The sequence below is a fragment of the Sceloporus undulatus genome, chromosome 3 (assembly GCF_019175285.1).
Source record: "Sceloporus undulatus isolate JIND9_A2432 ecotype Alabama chromosome 3, SceUnd_v1.1, whole genome shotgun sequence".
NCBI lineage: Eukaryota > Metazoa > Chordata > Lepidosauria > Squamata > Phrynosomatidae > Sceloporus > Sceloporus undulatus.
Window position 1 is genome coordinate 55,910,299 of NC_056524.1, and position 22,969 is coordinate 55,933,267.

General features: G+C 41.1%; 1 protein-coding gene across 14 annotated transcripts in view; it reads right to left on the reverse strand.

Moving 5' to 3' along the window:
* Positions 1-22,969, reverse strand: part of ROBO2 (roundabout guidance receptor 2) — a 1,416,559-nt gene that overhangs the window by 580,944 nt on the left and 812,646 nt on the right. Inside the window, exon 1 of one of the 14 annotated variants that reach the window (XM_042456974.1) lies at positions 16,093-16,772. The exons of the other annotated variants lie outside the window; for them this stretch is intronic. Coding sequence (XP_042312908.1) covers positions 16,093-16,147 — 55 coding nt within the window. The 5' untranslated portion in view covers positions 16,148-16,772. Of the gene's footprint in view, positions 1-16,092; positions 16,773-22,969 lie in introns of those variants that run through there. 14 annotated transcript variants of the gene reach the window in all.

A 22,969-nucleotide genomic window follows, 5' to 3' on the forward strand; every position in this document is an offset into this window, starting at 1 on the left:
ATGCTTGTGACAAGTACTTTACTGAAACTCTACTCATTTAGCACACATTAGCACAGTTGCATACACAATGAATGGTAAGAATGTTTTCTTTTGTACCACAATTGAAGCAACAGTATGAGGTAAGCTGCTTTTTTGTATGTGAACAGTCACTGCTGTTAAAACTATTGGCCAAGTAAAACTGCCATTTTTCAAGTACAGTTGGGCCTCCATTTTTGCATGGAATCTGTTCCGGGGGCCCCATGAAAATGAAAGCTCACACTTATTCAAGCCCCATAGGCTTGAATGGAGCATGCCCCTGTGCATGTGGCAAGGATGTGTGCACTGGTCGCGCACGCCATTGCAAATAGTAGAGGTTGCCCCACTGCATATATTCAAGGGCTGAGATTAAGGGATCTGAGATCCGGACATTAGGAAGGGCAACTGTACATGAAAAATTAGATAATGACATAAAATAGAGGCAGCTCTGGAGATCTACTAAGAATAAAAGGACTTTTTAGAGTGATGGTCCTAATGAAATCAAAACAAATACAGCAAGACCTCCAAGTGAGATATCATAACTTGTAGGTAACACCAAGGCTTGAAAAAGCTATTTAAAAAAAAAACAACCCTAAGAGAGGGAGAAAGATTAAATCACACCAATGAAGGCAAAGCATATTCTATGGATATAGAATGCTGGCTGACTCTTCAAAGGCTAAAAATGCAAAATGAGAGGTGAAATACCATGTAGTGAAGTGGAATGGAGTGACTGTCTAAACACAGCACAGTACAGATGGCTGGATCAGTCTTTTTCCAGTCTCTGTTAAATTTGAATATGTGTTTACATAAATCTATTTCACTCAATTTCTCAAGTTCTCTTATATGTTGTTGTTAACCACCCGAGTCAATTGTTACTCATGGCAATGCTGTGGATGAGACATCTCAAAGAGTCCACTGCTCTGCTTAGTTCCTATAAATTCATACCCGTGGCCTCCTTAATAGAATCCATCCATCTAACACACAGCCATCCTCTCTTTCTACTTCACTTCAGCCTTCCTAGCACCATTGTCTTTTCTATTGAGACGTGACTTCTCATGATGTGGCCAAAATACAAGAGCCTCAGTTTATTCATCTTGGCTTCCAGTTTGATCTGTTCTAGGACCCATTTGCCTTTTTGGTTGTCCACAAAACCCCGAACACTCTTTTCCAGCACCACGTCTCAAATTAATTGATTTTCTTCCCATACACTTTCTTAACTGTCCAGTTCTAGCATCCATATATGGTAACAGAGAATACAATGGCTTGTACAGTTCTAAATTTTGTACTCAGTTATATTTTTTTAGGATTTTTTCTAGTTCTTTTGTGTAGCTGTCCTACCCATTCTTAGTCTACTGATTTCTTGACTGCAGTCTCGGTTCTGGTCAATGTTTGATCCCAGGAATAAAAACTCCTTTTCTATTTATATTTCTTTATTGTCTAGGTTGAATTTGTGTAGATCCTCTTTGGTTGTTGTTTTCATTTGCTTTATGTTCAGCAGTAACCCTGCCTTTGCACTTTCTTCCCTCACTTTCTTTAGTAGTTGCTCCAAGTCCATGAAGTTTTTTTGCTAATAGTATGGTGTCATTTGCCTATCGTAGACTGTTGATATTCCTTCCTCCTATTTTCATTTCTTCTTCTTCTGTGTCCAAGCCTGCTTTCCATATAATACATTCTCTTATAATTTGTTTTAAATCCACTTAAAATGGATCTGAATTCATATTTCAAAAACAAATCATGCCAGAACAATCTTATCTCTTTCTTTGATATATTCACAAGCTTGGCAGATGAAGGGAATGTTGTGGATTTGTAACTGGTTGACTATCTGAACCCAAAGAGCAGTCAACAATGGCTTCTCCTCTTCCTGCAGAGTGACTTGCACGATGTGACAGGGTTCTGTCCTGAATCCAGTGCTATTCAACATCTTTATCAATGACATGCTTATCAAATATGCAGATGATACTATACTAGAAGGGGTAGCTAATACCCCAGAGAATAGGATCAGAATTCAAAATGAGTTTAACATATTAGAAAGCTGGGTCAAAACTAACAAAGGAATTTCAACAGGGAGAAATGAAAGATACTACACTTGAACAATAAAAATGAAACGAACCAATATAGGATGATACATGGCTTGATGGAAGTACATGCAAAAGGGATCTCGGAGACTTTGCAGACCACAGGCTGTATGTGATGCGGCTGGTAAGAAAGCCACTGCAATTATAGACTGCATCAATAGGAATACAGTATGTAGATCGAGGGGGAAAATAATGTAACTCTATTCTGCTTTGGTCTAAGGGCTAATCAATAAACATTGATTGATTGATTGATTGATTTCTTTGGTCAGACCTCACCTGGAATACTGTGTCTAGTTCTGGTCATCACATTTAAGGAGGTTGTGGACAAGCTGAAATGTGTCCAGAGTAGTATGACCAAAATGGTGAAAAGTCTGGAAATCATGCCCTATGAGGAGTGGCTTAGGGAGCTGGATCTGTTTGTCCTGGAGAAGAGAAGGTTAAAGGTTGACATGAAAACAATGTTTAAATGTTTGAAGCGATGTCATATTGAGGAGGAAGCAAGCTTGTTTTCTGCTGTTCCAGAGATTAGGACATGGAGCAACGGATTCAAGTTACAGAAAAAGATATTACATGTAATCATTAGATGGTAAGAGCTATTTGACAGCAGAACATGCTGCCTTGGAGAGCAGTGGAGTTTCCTTCTTGGAGGTTTTTAGAGGCTAGGTGGCCATCTGTAAGTCTTAGCTAAAACAGTAGGATCCTCAGAACAGGTAAAGTTTGCATGAGCTGCGCAGGGAACAGATGTCATAAAATTCCAGGTTTCCACCTCCTATATGAGAATCTCTGATCCTCATACAGTAGTTTCATAATCTCTCATACATCAAATCCACCTTTATTCCTATCCATTAATCCATTTCTGCTGCTGGTCCTTTCTCCTGTGCTCTGCTCCCTGTGCCCCTCCACCTTACTGCGCAGTGATTCATATCATATTTTACCTTTACTGCTGTTTCAGTAACAACCACCAACATATCCTGTGACTGAGCACCTGCCAAAAAGAGGGAAATGAAGAAAGGCAGGTACACTCAGTACTCAGTCAAAGGGATGTTATGCTTCCTAGCCTTTGTAATCTGAGGTCTGTGACTTTACACATGCACTTTACTGCCTATTTGTCTTTTCTGAATCATCCCTGCAATCACATTCTGATCACAGAGCACATGAATATCTTCAAAGCCTGAGACATGGCAGAGTTTTTGAAAGCTACAGAGTGAGCTTGGGTACAAACACAACCAACAGGTCTTGAAATGTTACTGCCTCTTTAAATGACAGTCTGAAACAGATAAATTATGCCATCTCTGTAAAGGAGAATTAGAAGTAATGTGATCAATATTAGTACATTTTCCACTCAAAAAATACTATTTTTAATAGTTTCCTAATATTCAATATAGTGTCCTAACGCTCAATACTCAATACTCAAAGTTCTGGTACAGTTGGCCTTCTGTATCCACAGATTCCTTATCCACAGATTCAAACATTAAGAACTTTAAAATTATATATATATATATACGATATATATTCCAAAAAGTAAACCTTTATTTTGCATTTTAAATAAGGGACACCATTTTACTATGCCACTGTATTTAATGTGACTTGAGGATCCATGGATTTGGGATCCATGGGGTGTCCTAGAACCAAACCCCAAGGCATATCAAGGGTGCACTGTTGTTCTGTGATAGACACCCTAGAAGCAAATAGTATAGACATAATCCTGCTAAAATTGTCCAGTTAAGAAGGGGCATCTCTTATGGGCAATTAAAAATTTGTGTGGCTCTCTATCAGGTTGTGTCTGAATGATCAAAAAAGACTGTGAAAGGCAAAAGAACTTTACTGTTGGACGACAATTTTAGTTTTACACAAAGCCAAAAGATGTCTTATTCCAGTAACATTCTCACCTTATTACACTGGGTGTCTTTGAAACTATCACAGTATGCATCTCCACATTCCTCTACATTTTATGTGTTCCACCATGTCAGCAAACATTGCTTGACACAGCATGATATGCCAAACTTAAATGCTTTGCTACAGAAAGAATCACAACTCTTCCTGTTTTCCTCCATTACCATAGTTCTACGTGGAAAAAGAACTGGTGAAAACCTAGAAAGCTGACTATGCACTACCAAAATGCTGCCCCAAACAATGATACAAGAAATGTACTCATGTCTATCTAAATTCTCAAATCAGTGTTATATTTCTGAACAGGCCTAGCCAACTTCTGAGAAGCAACCTATATACCATATAGGTTCAGCCTTGATGTTAGCCAGGCATTTTGGAACTGGAAAAATCGAACATTGCAGCACACTTGCAAACATGCAACATACCTCATGGACATAATATTCTGAGATCCAGAATAATGATAAAGCAATTGTGAATTTTTAAAAAATTGTAATGATCAGATAATCTGACATCTTAATTAGGTTCCTGTTTTTTAAAAAGAAAACAGTTGAGTGAAACTGCTGTTTATACAACAACAAAAAGACTCTTGAACAGACATACAATAAGAAATCATACTGGATTTAATTTCCAATATTTTCTTAGCATCAAGTCATGCCTAATTTTAGAATACTTCTGTTATTTCATTTTATTTTTTGGAAAATCCCAATTAAAATAATGCTTACATCTGCAGTTTTGTTTGTTTACTGTATTTCTCATTTCATTTTAATATATATATATATATATATATATATATATAATAAAAGCTCTCATCCTTGATTTTTTATTTGTTATATTTGCAGAGCAAATCAACATCAGCCTACAGATACTAAACAGAAAAACAGCAACTTGTCCTTCTAAGCTACAAGGATTCAAAGAAAGAAAGAACACATCACGGCTTTTGAAGTTCTTTAGGTCAGAATTAATTTCCTCTGAGAGTGCCTTGTTTAGTCTATTTTAAGCACATGTTGCAAAGGGAGCATACAAGTGACAACATGTTTACCACAGCTACAGACATGTATCAACCAATCATAAACAAGAGTTAAAACAGTTCTCATTAATTCTGCTTTCCAGTTTTGAAATTGATTATTCTAGTTACTACTTTCTTCTTTATTAAAACTTTTATCTTCCACCCACAATGAGTGGCAAAATTAGCACCTGTATTACTAAAGGCTGCTTCATACAAACTATGTAGACATTGGTCCAAAACACAGTGCAGAAATAATCGAGTTTGAGACTGCCCTGCCTCAGTGCTAGGAAATTCCAGGAACTGTAGTTTTGTGAGACATTTAGCCTTCTCTGTCAGAGAGCTCTAGTGCCACAAAAAACTACAATTCCTAGGATTTCCGAGCACTGAGCCAGGGCAGTTAAACTGGTCTCAAACAGAATTATTTCTGCAATTTGTTTTGGACCATTGTCATTGAAGTACAGCACTAATGTTTGTTTAACCAGAAGTACATCAACTGGAAGCACCTCTTTGCCTTCCTGATGGATATTCTTGCAGCAAAAGAAACACAAGAGCCATATTTCCCAAATGAGATTATAAATTATATTGAGGTTGGGTTCATACACAGATACACAAATCTTGATCTTATAACCTTAGATTTAGGTTCCTACAATATTGCTGCTTTTCCTGGGATGAAGCAGCCCAGTTCACCCATGTGCTAAACATCTATCTGCTGGAAGAATAATGAAGTTGAATGAGAAAGATACATTGCTCCTCAAATAAATGCAACCACTCTGAAAAACTGATATAGCTCCATGTGGGGCAGGTAGTTATAATACGGATTGGGACACAGAAGCAGTAGCTCTACAGAGCACTATCAAATATATCAAATGAATGAGTAAAACTATTTAATGAAATAGTTGATATATTTCATTAAAATTGTTTAAAAGGGTTGGACACATGTTGCATATGCCCCTGAAGCCTTTTCTTTTCCTTCATAGCCTCCAACCCCCTGGGCTACAAATTTTTATGAATAAAAAAAGGATAGATTGGCATTCCTAAACATCTTTAGGAACAAATATTAATACTTTTTATAGACCACCCTGTCCTATAATAATAAATACATAGTTTATTTATATCCTGCTTTTCCAATTTTTGATCAAAGCGGCATACAAGTTTAAGTGAAAAATACATCAAGATAAAAACAATTAAAACAGTATCTAAAACAATCACAATAACAATAAAAACAACAGGTTCAGCTGAATGGGGAAATCCATAGACATCACAAGGTTGTCAAACCGAGGGGGTGGAACTTAAACTAACATCTCATGGGGGGAAGGCTTGAGAAAAGAAAAAGGTCTTAAGGTTCTTTTTAAAAGTATCTAAAGATGTGGTGGAGCGGAGCTCATCTGGAAGATTATTCCATAGTCTTGGGGAAAAGGCCCGTGGCGAGGTCCTTGCATAACGTGCAGTTGGGACCTCTAGCAGATTCTTCCCTGTTGACCTGAGTGTGCGGGGTGGATTATATGGGGAGAGGCGGTCCTCCAAGTACCCTGGGCCCAAGCCATTTAGGGCTTTATAGGTGATAATCAACACCTTATATTGAGCCCGGAAGCAAATAGGCAGCCAATGAGGTCTTTCAAAATAGGTGTTATGTGGTCTGACCTGGAGCCACCAGCGACCAATCTCGCTGCCATATTTTGCACTAACTGTAGCTTCCGGGTTTGGTACAAAGGGTTGCCCCATGTAGAGCGCATTGCAGAAATCCAGTCGAGAGGTTACCAGAGCATGTACTACGGTTTCAAGGTCCCTCCGGTCCAGGTAGGGGCGCAGCTGGCGTATCAGCCAAAGCTGATAACAAGCACTCCTGACTGCCGCATCAACCTGAGATGACAGCTGGAGCGACGAATCCAGGAGCACTCCCAAGCTGCGAACCGAGTCCTTCAAGGGGAGCGTGACCCCGTTCAGGACAGGATGACAAATCTCACCACCCGGACCCGGGGAACCTATCACCAGTACCTCCGTTTTCTCTGGATTCAGACTGAGTTTGTTTTCCCTCATCCAGCCCATTGCCGACTCCAAGCAAGCATTTAGAGGAGAGATGCCATCCCTAGTCACTGCATCAGTCGGAGACACAGAGAAACAAATTTGGTCCTACACCATTTAACATTAAAAAAAAAAACCTTCTGGATCCCACCCCTGTCATTTATTGACATTTTTTGACACTGGCAGCCCCTGTGGCCCCCAGAGCATACTGGACAGACAACTGGCTCCAAGACCCACACAATTGCCCACACCATGTTAAATACAACTACGTACTAAACATTTTGTTTGCTTAGAGAAGTCTAGAAGTCAATAGAGTTTGAGGGTGTACAGACCAGCGCTTTGTGCCAGCCTAGACCTGAACTAGGGTTCAGTGATGGCTGAGCATTTACCTGCTCGAAGCCCTTGTGCCAGCACTCGGGTACCATCTTGGTGCATGCCCATGCATAAACCAGATGGCAGGCGCCATGATGACATCACTCATGTGCAGCACCCAAACAGTGCTGTACCGAGTTGGGAATGTGGCATGTGGTTTCCATGTCACCAACCCAGCGCTTCAAGGGGCGGCATAGAGCCATCCCTTACGGGCTGTTTGTACAGCCACTTTGTAGTAAAGACAGAAGTTATGAAAAAGAAATCTAGAAAACATTTTAGGCAAGCTAACCAGGGTCATCCCTGGTTAGCACATGGATGGGAGACGACCAACAAATACCAGGTGCTGTAGGCTATATTTCAGATATATTTCAGGCAAAGCCACTCCTGAGCATTTCTTGTCTAAGAAAACTCTATGAAATTCATGAGGTCGCTATAAATTGAAGAAAACAACTTGTACATTTAGAACATGTATGGAAAACATGAAAAATAGGAGTAGATCTTTTTGCCAAACATTTACTTAGATGAATAGTCTCATTCTCACAGTAGAGAGCATTTGGATGCTTCTGAAATGGGAAAGGAACATTTACCATTCATTAAAGAATTTAGGATATAAAATTTGTTTGAGATGGTTCCAAAAAAATCCAAGCAATTTGGATTTTATCTAATACTAACCCATATGCAGATGTAATGTTATTTTTTGCTTGAACAAATAAAACAGTGTTTAGTTTTTTACAAGTATGAATACCACCTGCTTCCTACAGAACAAAAGAAGGATTCCCACAAACATGCAAAAACTAGTTCCAAATAGCTAGCCTGCTGGCAAGAAATCATAGATATAATTTCTAAATAGTCAGTGAACCAGGTGAAAACCAAAGGCAGAGTAGTCTTTCCAAAGCGATAACACATCAGAAGGCCTTATTCCAGCAGAAAGAGGCAGTTTGTTCATTATTCATCTCTAAATAATATTTGTACAGTTACCTCATGTGTAATAAATTGATAAAATGCATCATTGCAAAGTTTTGATTAAAATATGTAGAGGTTTTCTACTTAAGCTATACAAGCTGAACTGCAGGCAACAGCAGCTGAACTGCAGGTTGGCTGATTTATATACCTCTTTAACAATAACAATAATATCCTCCTCCTCCTCATTTTGTTTGGTCGGAAGACTTCCGACTTGAACATTTAAGGCTCCTCAGCACTGAATGGGGACAGCTTGGCGCCAGGGGTGGAATGGGGCCATTTTGAGGATGATTTACTGTGCCATAAAATCCATTATTTCCCAGTTACACGTAGCCCCGAGAGTTGCCTTCCCATTCCCATAACAGGGAAAATAATGTGTGTGATAAGCTTACAAATTTGTTGTTAACTGTGGTTGACTTTGACTTATGGCAACTTCATGAGACACCTTCAAGTTGCTCTATCATTAACAGCCCTGCTTAAGTCTTGCAAACGCAGAGCCCTGACTTCATTGATTGAGTCTATTCATCTGGAATGTGGGTTTCCTCTTTTCCTATTGCCTTCTACCTTACCAAGCATTATTGCCTTTTCTAGTGAGTCATGTCTTCTCATAATATTGATGAAGTACAACAGTTTTAGTTTAGTCATCTTGGCTTTTAGGGAGCAGTCAGGCTTTGTTCTTGGACCCATTCATTTCTCTTTTTGGCAGTCCATAGTATCTGTAGAATTCTCCCCCACCACAATATTTCAAATGTTGATTTTTTTAAAAAAAAAGCTTTCTTCACAACAACAACAACAAAACTATCACTATTCTTTCCATGTTACTTCTGTCTCTGGTACCAAAGGCCCGCTACAGATTAGGGGAAAGGGGCAGCCAGAGGCCATTCCTTTTTCCTCCAGATCGTCCCCACAGCAACCGCACAACTGTGGCAACGCTCCACTGCAAAAAGGAGCTTCGAAATCGAGCGCCTTCCCGCAACACCACCAAGGTGACATTTGCACCTAGAGCTTCACGGTGACATGTCTTGTGTGCCACACCATTTGGACGTGTCATACAAGACACGTCATGGGCGTGCACATCATATGGATGGCGCTGCATCAAGATGGCGCCACCCATACATACTAGGGTTCGGGAGCGTGTGGTTGCGTGTGGCTTTTGGCCTGTCTGTACCGGGCCAAAGTTTCTGTACAATAAACCCACCTACTTCATTAACTGAGGTACAGTATTCTCTGCACGAAGCTTAGAAATAACAATATGCTATAGAAACAGAAGAGATGGCACCAGATCCTGTCTGTTCTTAGGAGCTAACCAGGGACATCCCTGGTTAGCACATGGATGGAAGATGACCAACAAATACCAGGTGCTGTAGGCTATAGTTCAGGCAAAGCCACCCCTGAGCATTTTTTTGCCTAAAAAACTCTATGAAATTCATGAGGTTGCCGTAAGTTGAAGAAAATTTAAGAATTCACTTGCTAGTCATTTCATCTTACATCTCTGAAATTAACTAATTTTATAAATTTGAAAATTACTTCATCGCTATAGCTTTAAAAATTATACATTATATGAGAAAACAATGTCCTTTGTGCTTAGTCTAAATATGAATATGCAACAAAATCAAAATTTATTAATCACTAGTAAGAAATAAAAAGATGGAATATCTACAGGAGAGAAAGCTCACGATTCTTATCAGTAGAAACATACTTTGAAAGAGAATTGGTTATGTTCCTCCAAACTGTCTCCAACTTATAACACTCCATCCTAGGGTTTTCTTGGCAAGATTTAGTCAGAGAGGGTTTCCCATTGCTTTGAGAGAACAAAACTAGACCAAAGTAACACAGCGGGTCTCCATCCCTGAGTGTGGATTTGAACCCTTGTCTCCACTACAGTCAAACCACCACAAAACATGGATTTTCTTTGAAAGAACATTTTCTAGCTTTGTATGTAATTTTAGCACTCTGTCAACTGATGTGCACAAAGAGTGTTGTACAAATGTTCTACGAATGAGTAGCAAATAAGCAACAGGTCAAGGTGTACATTTGTGAGAAAGAATCCCCCCCCCCTACAAAAACATGAAGAAAGGAAGGGCCTCTTTTGTAGTTTGGATTAAATATTTTATTTTGCAGACCTTTCAAACCAGATCAAGTCTGCAGTGTCCTACAGCATGCAGCGGTCACAGTATGGCCCTGGAGCCACATGCAGATTGTCCTCTGAGCTGTTTTTACAGCCCTTGACCACCATCACCACCACTTAACTTCCTAGAACCACCCTTTTTCTTCCTTTCTCCAAGATATGACATCTCCCCCTTCTCTTTTTAAGTCTCAACAGCAGAGCCATATCCAGATTTATTTTCAGTTTTTTAGTTTTTAGGCATTTTTATTAGTCAGTGCATCCACACCACCACCATAAGTATCTCAAGGCAGAAAATTCATCACAGAACCACTGAAGTTGTACCTTTCTGTTCTACAACAACCCACAAGTACAAAATGCTGATTTCAGTGCTGAATAACATTGGTTTTAAATGCAGAAAAATCTTCAAGAACTGAAAATATCATATTTGGCTGTAGACAACATGAGCTAAATTACACAAATCCACACATGCACAACATGCATTTGTGTGTTGCCCCCATTTTCATGGAGACCAGTAATATCTATGTGGTAAGAAGGCACAGAAACAAACTACCAGGAACAAAATCACCATCTGCATCTCTATCTAATACTGCCTGTGGACTGCTCAACAACACTCATGTCTCCCTAAGCAGTCACAGTATAGGCATACTACAACCATTACATTTAATGCTCTCATGGATGATGCTTCCCTCTGGTTGAATCCATGCCAAGAAAATACAAAAATACAATTATGCTAAGGAAAAGCTACTGAAATGCAGAAAGCCCAAAGGTTATAGCTTGTGAGTGAGAGATGACTTTTTTTTTTTTTAATTTGAAGTGAAGAGAGAAACAGCTGGTTTTGGTTTTAACAGAGAATCCTTGTTCTTCAGTTATGATTTTTCTATGCTTACTATTCCTTTCTTTGGGATACAGGAAAAAAGGGAATGCAATGCAAGGCATATCATATATTCATATATTGATATATAAGCCCCCAATGTGGTCCGAATTACTGTCACAGGTATCTACAAAAGCATACACTGTCTATGAGAGTTATCTCCAGAAAATGCAGCTAAAAATATCCTTCCTGTCCTCTGCTGCTCTTCTGCCTGCTAGTTGCTCCTGCTGGGTGAGTTCCATCCATCTACTTCCATTCTGTCTGATTGCAGACCTTTGGATTAGTTGAAATGAAGAAAGAAGACCCCCTGATGCTTGGGAAGAATGTACCTCCTCAATTCTTTCACATTGCTTTTTTTTTTAAAAAAAAAATCAGTTTCTTTCAAACCCATTTATGAGGAAATTTGCGAATTTTGATACATTTTTACCTAAACCAAACTGAAACAAAATGAATCATAGAATCATAGAGTTGGAAGAGACTGCAAGGGCCATCCAATCCAACCCCCTGCCATGCAGGAAATCTGGATCAAAGCATCCCTGACAGATAGCCATCCAGCCTCTGTTTAAAGACCTCCAAGGAGGGAGATTCGACTACACTCCGAGGGAGTGTGTTCCACTGTTGGACAGCCCTTACTGCCAGGAAGTTCTTCCTAATGTTGAGGTGGAATCTCTTTTGCTGTAGCTTCCATCCACTGTTCTGGGTCCTAGTCTCTGGAGCAGCAGAAAACAAGCTTGCTCCCTCCTCAATATGACATCCCTTCAAATATTGCAACAGGGCTATCATATCACCTCTTAACCTTCTCTTCTCCAGGCTAAACATCCCCAGCTCCTTAAGTCATTCCTCGTAGGGCATGGCTTCCAGACCCTTCACCATTTTAGTCGCTCTCCTTTGGACATGCTCCAGTTCCTCCACATCCTTTTTAAATTGTGGTGCCCAGAACTGGACACAATATTCCAGGGAGGGCCTGACCAGACCAGAATATAGTGGCACTATTACTTCCCTTGATCTAGACACTATACTCCTCCTAGTTTGGTGTCATCTGCAAATTTGATAAGTATTCCCCCAATTTTGTCCTCCAAGTCATTGATAAAGATGTTGAATAGCACTGATCATACACCCTAATTCCCAACCACCTTCTGTAAGTCTGTGGAACATAACCAAATACTTTTATCCTCCTGTCATATCACTCATGGAAAGCAGCATATTCTTTAGGGAAATGTATGCCTTTTGATAATACACACACACACACACACAACTATGAAAATTTTTGGCCATTTGCACTAGCCAGATTCAATAGTGAATCTATTTTCTTCACATGCCTACCATGCAGCTGGGGTGCCTGGCAGGGAAAAAAAGGTGACAACTCTAATTGAGGAATACAAAACTGGTTGAAAAGACAGAGACCCAAAGCTATACTATTGAGACATAAGCACTGAAATAATAAACCTGCTTAGTTTGGCAAATCACATTCATATTTTTTTTTAAATCACAAGGTCTATTTTGTGTTTACTAAGAAGTATGAAAATTTTGGAAAATTCTGATCAGGAAATAAATGGAATGATCAACCATCATCACTACTAATGACCTAGGTGAGTTACTGTATTGCGGCTTCAAGGACTAGTGACACAGAGCAATGGGGACAGAATGAAAAGAAGGCTCAGAGAAAGAGTAGGATATATATGTGATTTCCCTTCATTTTGATCTCTCAGCCTCTCAGCCTTTTCTCTCTTTCAGACTGTCTCTTTAACTTTACTTTTTAATTTCTATATCACTGAGTGTTTTCCTTGTTATCATATGAAGGAGAGAGAACTGAAAGAGAGAACACAGAGGGGTTTATCAAACGGGGTTTTTCCAGCCTCTCTTGTAGAATACCCATTTCACAGAAGGTCTCTCTGAATCTGCTAGAGAAGCCTCAGAAAAGTGGATTTGTGTATTGAGATTCAAAACCTTGTAACTTTTGCTCAGTCATACCAGTTTTCCTTCTGTGAAATCGGTATCTTGGGACTAACCATCAATTTGTGAATGAATGTACTCCTCCACAATAGCAATTTGGTTCAAAATTCCAAAGGGACCCAAAAGCTTTGTGAAGTCCTACATGGTTTGCTACTGAGTATACCTCTAACAACCTCTGTTTTGAATACACACTTGTATGATACACATGCTTGCACACATGTGCTGTTCACACTTTGCATTTACTAAAATGGTTTTATTAAGATTACCATGCTAAACTGATTTAACAACATCTTGTAAGGACTGGAGTTTGGCTTTGGCCCAGCATCATTTAAACAGCATACCACCAAAGTGACCAGAAGCAGCTTTATTTTGGCCTGTCTGTATGGGCCCTATAGTACAACAGACTCTGTGTTTGCAATGTACAAACATCTATCTATGAATGTCAAGGATAATAAGATTTCTTGACAATCATTATGCCAGAAGATAGGTATGAATTCTTTCTTATGCATGTTTTAGGCTAAAAACAAGAACAACAACAACAACCACCTGCATGTAATCCTACAGTCAGAATTCCAGCTACATTCACTGAAAGCGACATAGTGTAGTTAAAATATTCTTGAAGTACGTATCATGTAGGGTGACCTGATGTCTTAACCATAAAGGAGAACAAAGCCCCACAAAATGTAGGAGATTCAATAAAAATGTAGGACATTACAAAATAAAAGCTAGCAACACTAATATAGTTATAAATGCATGCTTCTTAGGTATGCTCAAAATGTAGGGCATTTGGAGGACATTTTGAAATGGAGGACATTTTTAAGTTACTCCTGGAATTTCAACAGTTGAAATGTAGGGCAGGCCCTGGAAAAGGAGGGCATCTGGTCACCCATGTCATGAATATTCCTTTTGCTAGGAAGGACCAAGGCATTCGTCCACTACCTTGCCTTGCAGAAGAGTGCTAAACATTAGTCCTAATCTCTATGGAAGAAAACTTGACTAAATTATGCCTTGCTCCAGTCCTTCCACCCACCTGGTTAATTGCATTTGTTTCCTCTATCTCTAAACAGTCTGGTACACTAATTGCATTCCCTAACACTTGGCTCTTGTGATTCACTCTGTCACTTCCCCTGAGCACTTTAATTGTATTCTTTCTAGCTACATACACTTTTAAACACTGGCTAATAAGTACATTTCTGTAACCTGATGCTTTCAGGTTTTCGTGCCCATTTCCAATGCCCCTTATGCGCAGACCACAATGCTTCAGAATGATCATTTCACAAACTCTGGGACACATTACATGGCACATTCATTATACAATTTGAGAACCAATGCTTACATATCCACCACTCCCAGCTTTTCCCAGGATCCGCGACTGCCTTCTCTGTTGCTAGGGGTGTGGCAGGAGGGAGGCATGGTACTTATGCAGCCCATAAGTGCGGGGAAGTAATTGTAGGTAATGCAATATCACTCTGTGTTTACAAGAGAGGCCTCTCTTTGATATGGATACCTTAGATGCTTGCAAAAGCACCAGCTTTCTGCTGCAGCTAAGTTTGCTCCCACTGTATGACCATCACATTAAACATCCCAGACCAGGGAATTAACCTACATTCCCACCCACTCACTCCCAACCCCCATTTTGAGAAGGAAAAACAAAAAGCCCTTAACATCAGGAGGATTTCATGTGGTATCATTCCATGTGGCGCACCACCAGATAAAGCTTAGTGTTGTACAAGAGATGTCCACAATATTGCCCAGAAAAGGCAGTTGAATGTTACATGCTTGACTATGATATATGCATATTTCCATCAGGTTTTAAAACGCTACTTTAAAATAGTATGCATATGTAAAATAGTTTGGACATGACATGCATGCACGGATGTATGTATGCATACATATTTTCATTGGGGTTTTAAAAGTGCTAACCATAACAAGTGGACTTCACCAAAGATTTTGAAACGCTGTAACCGACTGCGTGTGTTTGCTTTGTCAATTCCCACCTGAAACATGCTGCAACCTGCTCCTAGGTTCAGTGAGCAGAAGATCTAGGGTTTACTTGGGGGGGAAGCTAAGCAAGGTGAACAAAAGAAGAAGAAGAAAAAGAAGAATGGAGGGGAGGGGGGACCCTGTTAGAGAGGCTGCCTTTGCAGAAAGGGAGAGACCCCTCCAGCCCCTGTCCACAATCCCCATTGTCTTGTCACAGTGTTGGAAGCTCTCACAGCCCTGGCAGCTTTCCAGACACCAGGGCCCACTTCTTTCACACTCCTTACACTTGGTGTACTTTCAGCTTGACACCGCCTCATCTCCCAGGCATCTTTCTTCCACACCTTTTCACACACATCAGTGCCTTTCCCTGCGTGACAAAACTGAGCCCTTGCCACCCCATTGACCCCATTTACCACCTTAAACAAAGTTCAGCGCCAAGCAAAAGAAATACACCCCGAATGGAAATCCGTGGAGAGTGAGCAGCCTGGTCCATTGCTCCCCTTCCTCGACCCTCCTTGCAGCTTACATTCATTAACCACTTCTTTCCCCCCTTTTGCTCCCCTCCCATTCTCTCTGGCAAAGAAGAGGACTGATCAGAAGCAGATGCCTCCCAACAAGAACCAGAGGGAACCAAACCCATCCCTTGCCTTCTTCTCCCAGCCTCTCTCTCACTTCCCAGCCTGGCATGGTTTGTCAAGCCCAGGCAGAAAGCCTAACACGAATCGATCCTCCAAAAGGAAATGATGCACACACAGAGAGAGAAAACCAGCCCATACTTTTCTATCCCCCCTCCAAAAAAGAGCGAGAGAGAACTTACCCTCCACCTGCAAATGCACCAGGCCCAAGAGCAGGAGGGGCGTCAGCAGCCCCATTTTAGCATCCTAGTCCAAGGCAATCCAATGCTGAGGGGGAAAGGAGCAAAGAAACAGGGCAAGTCCCCAAAGTCCAAAAGTTGAGGCTCGCTTTCTCTTGTCTTGTTCTTCTTCTTCTTCTTCTCCCTTTCCAAGGAGCGAAGGCTGTGAAGCAGAAGCAGAAGGAGCCGGGCTGGGACCCTTGCAGCTCCGACGTGAAAAAGGAGGGAAGGGCCAGGGAGAGGGAAGCAGAGGGAGGGAGGGAGGGAGGCTCCCCTTCCGAAAAACAAGACGAAAACACCCCCAAGACTCCAGCCCCGGAGGCCAGGCGAGGCTCCCCGTCTCCCTCCGTCGCAATCCCAAGGAGAGCCTTCCCTCCTCCGGCCTCAAAGTTGAAAGGGGCCAGAAGGAGAAGAAAGAAGCGGGGAAGGAGGGAGGCAAAGCCAAGGCTTGGCTTCAAGAAGTCCTCCTCCTCCTCCTCGTCTTTGGCTGCTGCTCTTGCTTCTCCTCCTCCTTCCCCCAAATCACTTCAAGCTGCCCTTGTTCCCTGAGGGGACATTTTGGGCAGCCCCTCCCGGGCCCCCCTTCGCCCCAACCCTGGCCCCCAAGGAGCCCCCCCAGGCAGCCCAGGAGGAGGGGGGACGCCCCAAATGCCGCCGCCGCCTCCGCCGGGGATGGAGGGGAAGAGGGCAAGCAGGCAGCCCCCCTGGAAGCCGCCGCTGCTGCTGCTGCTGTTGCCGCCGCCGCCGCTGTTTCCGCGCCTCCTCTCTCTGCCGCCTTCCAGTTGTGGAAGCAGGGAAAGGCCCCCAGGCTCCCTCCCGCCTTCTCTGGAGATGCTTTGGGGGGGGGGAGAGAAAAGCTGCCTCTCTTCCAGGGAGAAAGGAGGGAGGGCGAGCCAAGAAGGGTGTGCCTTCCACGACGAGTCTCCAAACCCCACACCTGGGGACCCCCGAGGGAGGCAGGCAGGCAGGGGAAGGGAGCCTGGGTTGCCACTAGTCCCCCCCCCCTTTCCCCTCAGGCTTGCCCTGCTTTACTTCTCTGCTGTCTAGGATGGGGATAGGTAACATTCACATGAGGAGGTCTTTTTGAAGGAAGCTGCTGGCAGGAGCTTTGGCGGGTGGCGGGAGAAGATGGGGGCATCAGCTTGACTAGACCTGAGCCTTCTTCCTCAGATGCATTTGGTGGAGGGGAAAGGCCGGGGACCAGACCTGTAGAGCAGTCTGTGCCTGGGAATCTCTATAGGAAAGCAAAACCTGGGGGTTGTGCAGATGAGGTGACAGGTTAGGTTTTTAAGGATGGTGGTTGGGGGAGAAGGCAGGAGGAAAGATTTGGCCAACAGCCCAGGAGAGTGGGCAAGTGAGTGAGTGTTGGGATGTAGCACGGGGGCCAAAAAGAAGACATGATGAGCTATGGTCTGTCTCCAGACTCTCCCCTGGGCCTCATGCATCTGAGAAAGTAGGCTCAAGTCTACCACAGCTCATACCACCAGCTTCTCCATCTGAGGAAGTAGGTCAAGTCTATGAAAGCACAGGCAACTAGCTTCTCCACTCTGCCTCATGCATCTGAGGAAGGAGGCACATGTCTCGGAAAGTGCATAAACCACCTCATGCATCTTAGAAAGTAGGCTCATGCTACCAGCTTTTCCACTTTGCCTCATGCATCTGAGGAAGCAGGCACAAGTCTACCAAAGCTCATGCTACCAGCTTCTCCACTCCTCCTCATGCATCTGAGGAAGTAGGCTCAAGTTAATGAAACCTCATACAATCAGCATCTCTGCTTTGTGCATCTGAGGAAGTAGGCTGAGGGCTACAAAGCTCATGCTGCCATCGTTTTTGCTCTGCATCTGATGAAGTAGGTTCAGGCTTACCAAAGCTCATGTGACCAGCAGCTCCACTCCTCATACATCTGAGGAAGTAGGCTCAAGTCCAGCACATTCCCCAATCCACCTCCTGCAACCTGAAGAAGTAGTCTCACATCTAGAAAAGCTCATGCAACCAGCTTCTCCACTCAAGCTCATGCATGTAAGAAAGTAGCCCCAAGTCTACCAAAGTTCATGCCACCAGCCTCTTCCTTTCACATAGTCTCAAAAGTGTGACAAGATTTTCCAGACAAACACAGCTATGTCTTTGAATTCTATTAACATTATCGCTTCGCACTGCTTCTCACTTAATGGACAGGTAATTTTCTCGTTCAGCGATTTCATGGAAGCCTCTTCCCTAATTATTCAGGCTTAATTCATCACTACTACTCCTCTCCCTCAGTCATAGGTCATTCTTTGGAAGAGGACTATAGTGCTGATCTGTTACCACCTCTCTTTCTTGAAATCAAGATATAAATATCTTAAAAGTTAGCCAGCAGGAGAGTCAGTGTAGTGCTTGAGCATTGGCCTAAGGTTCTGGACACCAGGGTTCAAACCCCCCCTCAGTCATGGAAATTTACAATGAGTCCTTGGACAAGTCACACTTTCTCAGCTCAAAGGAAGGCAAAGGCAAACCTCTGAACAAATTCTACCAAGAAAACTTTGTGATCTTAGGGTCATCATAAGTCAGAAACAATGTGAAAGCACACAACAATAACAACAGGCAACAGGGCTTAGCCATACCTGCAACAAAACTCTACACATGTTCAAAATCCCATTCAGTTTTGGCAGGAAATTTGACCTGATGTATATTTATTCAGAAATACGTTTCATGGAATGGAGTGAGACTTATAACCAAGGAAGATCACAAATCAATCCAGAGCAGTTAGGCTCAAAACTGAATCGTGGATTATAAGGCAATGGTACTAAAAAGGACCATTTTACACAACATAATGTGGAGATATGCCACATTATGCCTGCCTGAAAATCTTATGTGTAGATGCCACACCAGGATTAAGTCTACATTTTTGTCCACAGATACAACAGCACAGGTCTTGTAGGACTCAGTGGGATACAGATAGTTTTACATGGCCTTGTCTGTGCACTGGGAACTTATTAAAGTAAGCAGGGTTTTGAAATATGATTACATTGTGTTAACATGTTAGGGTTGTAAAAATATTCTAAGGTGTATCCCCATTCATTTACAGTACAGGCAAACACAAGCATGTAGGGGGTCAAGTGCCCCATCCTATCCTAGGTTGGACCATACTGTATTGGCATTCAGTAAGATGTCAGTGTGACAAAATGGGGAACAGCAAGACTAAAAGAGGGGTGGGTAGTTTAAAAAAAAGTCTCTGTGATTTAGGATGATCCCACTACATCACATTGCACATGAATCTTATGTAAGCAGTTTTTGTGTGAACAAAACTGAACAAAAATATGTATTCTAACGAACTCAAACTAGACATCTGATTTCTGTGTGGGCAAGAGCACATTGTGATCAACTCTGCACATTATAATAGCCACTATACAAAAAGTAGCCACCTGCAGTATGCTATAGTAGCATCCAAAAATCTCAACCCTGTAGATAGCGGTGATTGCATGAAATTGCCTACCTTAGACCAGTAAGCCATTCCCAAGCTTTTTAGGAACTCTCATGTACACAGTGATTGTGGCTGCAATCCTATGCACATCCACTTGAAAATAATGTGCATTGGCCACATGGGACTTTCTTCAGAATAAAAATTACACTGTGCCTTTGTAAATCTGGGTCAAAAATAATTTCTTTCTTTCTTTCTTTCTTTCTTTCTGCTGCTTGTATGTTTCCTTACATTATCCAAATACTAAAAATAGAAAGTATTTAAATACAAACAACGATGAATCTTATAGCATTTTGTTTGGTAAACATTTTCATGGCTTGCAGCCCTCTTCAGATGTCTTTGCAAAACAATGTACCACATCAGCTCTTTGTAAACCACTAACCTGTTTCTTTGTTTCAGATCAACCTATTTCTGTAAACTGGGGTTTCCATGATCACATTCTTTCTAATGGGTTCATATGTGTGATCCAGGGACTGAGGAAAGCTTGGGCAGCTTTGCATGGTGCTCCAAAAGAGTAAATTCATATTTTTAGCAAAGCACACATGGGGGGGGGGTGCGGGGGTGCAGGGAGAATAGAGATATAATATTTCCACTTAAGTTATATTGGAAGAAGAAAAATATTCTAAATATTGAGATGTTCAGAGCGGAAGGGCTCAGTTAAGAGGAAAAAGAACATCCAACAAATGGAACTGTAACTGCAAAAACATCTGCTTCCAAATGGGACAGGAGTGATCAGGTAAAGGCACAGACATATCAAAGATGTATGTTTGCATACTGCTAGTTGCTTTAGTGTATAAACTGTAGCAGAGGTCAGGCATGATCACAGAGATGCTATTCAGCATTTGATATTAATGCTGATGATTCGTGGGTTACAGGAATACATACAGAGCTTGGCTGCAAAAGCAGTGTTAGATGGTGAATCTTTAGTTCCCCCTACTGGAATATAATGGACAGTGGTTCTTACTTTCTCTCATGTGTGTGTGTGAGAAAGATCTTTTGTTACTAAGACCTTTTGTTTGAAGGCTAAACAGTATTAGCTCATCATTGTTTCCTCACCCCCCCATACAGTACTAATAAAGCTAGAGAAGCAAAGTTTGCCCTTATTAGAAACTGCTAGCCTATTTTAAAACACATTCTTATTTCCTGAGGTTGAAACAGGCCTTTTTACTCTTCTCCTGAACACAGTAAAGACATTTTTTTAGCCCATCCATTATACGTTTTCTTAGAACTAATTCAAATGAGACATACTTCCACACAAGTTTATTCTTAATAAATCTAAGGTTTTTAAGCAGCGCCTGGATGGCCATCTGTCGGGGCTGCTTTGATTGTGTATTCCTGCATGGCAGGGCATTGGATCTGATGGCCTTTGAGGTCTTTTCCAACTCTAAGATTCTATTAAAAGTTTGACATTTTGTCTGAAGCTTTGTTTTGCTTTGTTTTTGATCAGCCATATCCTTTGTGTTTTGCTGCAAATCCAGTTTTTTAAAATGATATTTCAGTGTAGTCTCTTCTGAACAATATGCAATAAACTGCCTTTTTTTACAAATGGATGCAATATCTAGAACATTAAGAAATATACTTAGCATCCATATTTTGCATTGAATACAAATAAGCAAAAAATTTAAATAGGCACAATCAGAAGTGCTGTCATCCATTTTTTTTCCCTTTTAAGGTCAGTTATATTTCCTATTTTATCATCATCACATGGGTTTTGAAAGAAACAACTTCTATGAGAATTCATTTAAATGCAATGCACCTGGAGTTAACTTATAGCTCAGGCCTAGTAAAAGCTGATTTAAAAGGTTCTGGAAAACTGTTTACATTAAGAAGTATACAACAACCACAGGGAGTAGCACTGTAGATGCATTTACAATATAATTCTTAAAGGACTTTGTTTTCCTTCTCTAAACAAGCTGGTTCTTGTTTGCATAACTGTGTGACAGCTCTGAGCAATTTTTATGTAAATCAGGAAACAATATTATTCTGTATCCACAATATGCCCCTCAGACAAAAAAAATATTCCTAATACATCTAAAAGACTATTTCATATAGGAAACTGTAATTAAATATAATAAGGAGAGGGTGATCAAAATAACCTTCTTTGTTCATGTTCTCCTGAATTGGCAATACTGGAAAACCATAAATCATCCATCTGACAGCAACATGCACAACAAGATGTGAAATAATATTCCTTTTAAACTGTGGACATTTCAAGGACTCAGTACAGGTGAAAATCCTTATTAAAATGAAGCAGCTAATCTAATTAAATTTAACTTGAACTCAGATATGTTCACAGCATTCTATACATTTTATTCCAAAGTTCAAAATGGATATGATCTGCAGATGGGACATCCATGTATATTGCACAGACAAACAGGATCAAACTGTATATCACTTTAAAAATCTAGAAAGAAACTCTGTCTTTTTGGCTGTTTGACTCTAGATCAGGTACAGGGGCCATAGCACTACCTTGTATGGGTTGATGCTTAGAGTGGCCTTTATCCAAAAATGAATTAATTATTAATTTATTTTCATAATTAATTAACCTTCAGACCAATCAGAGCTAAATGTCAATACAATCAATATGTAACTTTATGCAAACCTACAGTGTTTCATGTATACTCACAAAGTTTACAGATGGCTGGAAAAAGATTAAGTTACTATTTATTCTGAACTAGTTTGCTCCAAGTTACTGGAAGAGAGGAGAATAAAGGAAGGACTCACTTTCTGCTTATGGGGTTTATAGCAGTGTAGCCAGTCACTGGCATGTTTCCAGGAAAGGAAGGGGAAAAAAACCAGTTATAAATAATGGGCGTAAATATGGTGCTGGTCCCTGGTACATTGTTTGTAGGGGGAATTTATCTTTCCCATATTACATAGTTTGGGATGCACTGGTTCAGCACAGAGTTGGGTCTTGTGATAAATATTTGAAGCATGGAGTATGACTAAGACACAAAGGCTGAGGAAAAGTGAGGAGATAGATTTGCCCTGAGGGATGCAAACAATAAGAGTAGAGAAAAGGAGAGGTTTACTGTAGGTCAACTAGGTGATGCATAAGTCCTGATCTGGGTGCAGGGATTGAAGGAAGGGAGGGATAGGGGAATAAGAGAGAAGATCAACATGGGAAGGCCACACAGATAGAGCAGCATTTCAGTTCCCCATACCCCTGAATCCACTATAATAACCCTTTTTGAAGGTACTTTAGGGCCAGACAACAGAAAAGACCAGTATCCCAGGCATCTTATCCCTTGGATCAAAGATGTCATTCAGGAGAAGGTTTTGATATTGCTATGGCTCAATTCTGTTGCTTCATACCATAGCAGGATAAGTTGCTATTTCCAACACACATATACATCTGCACCCACACACATGAGTGTGGGTTTG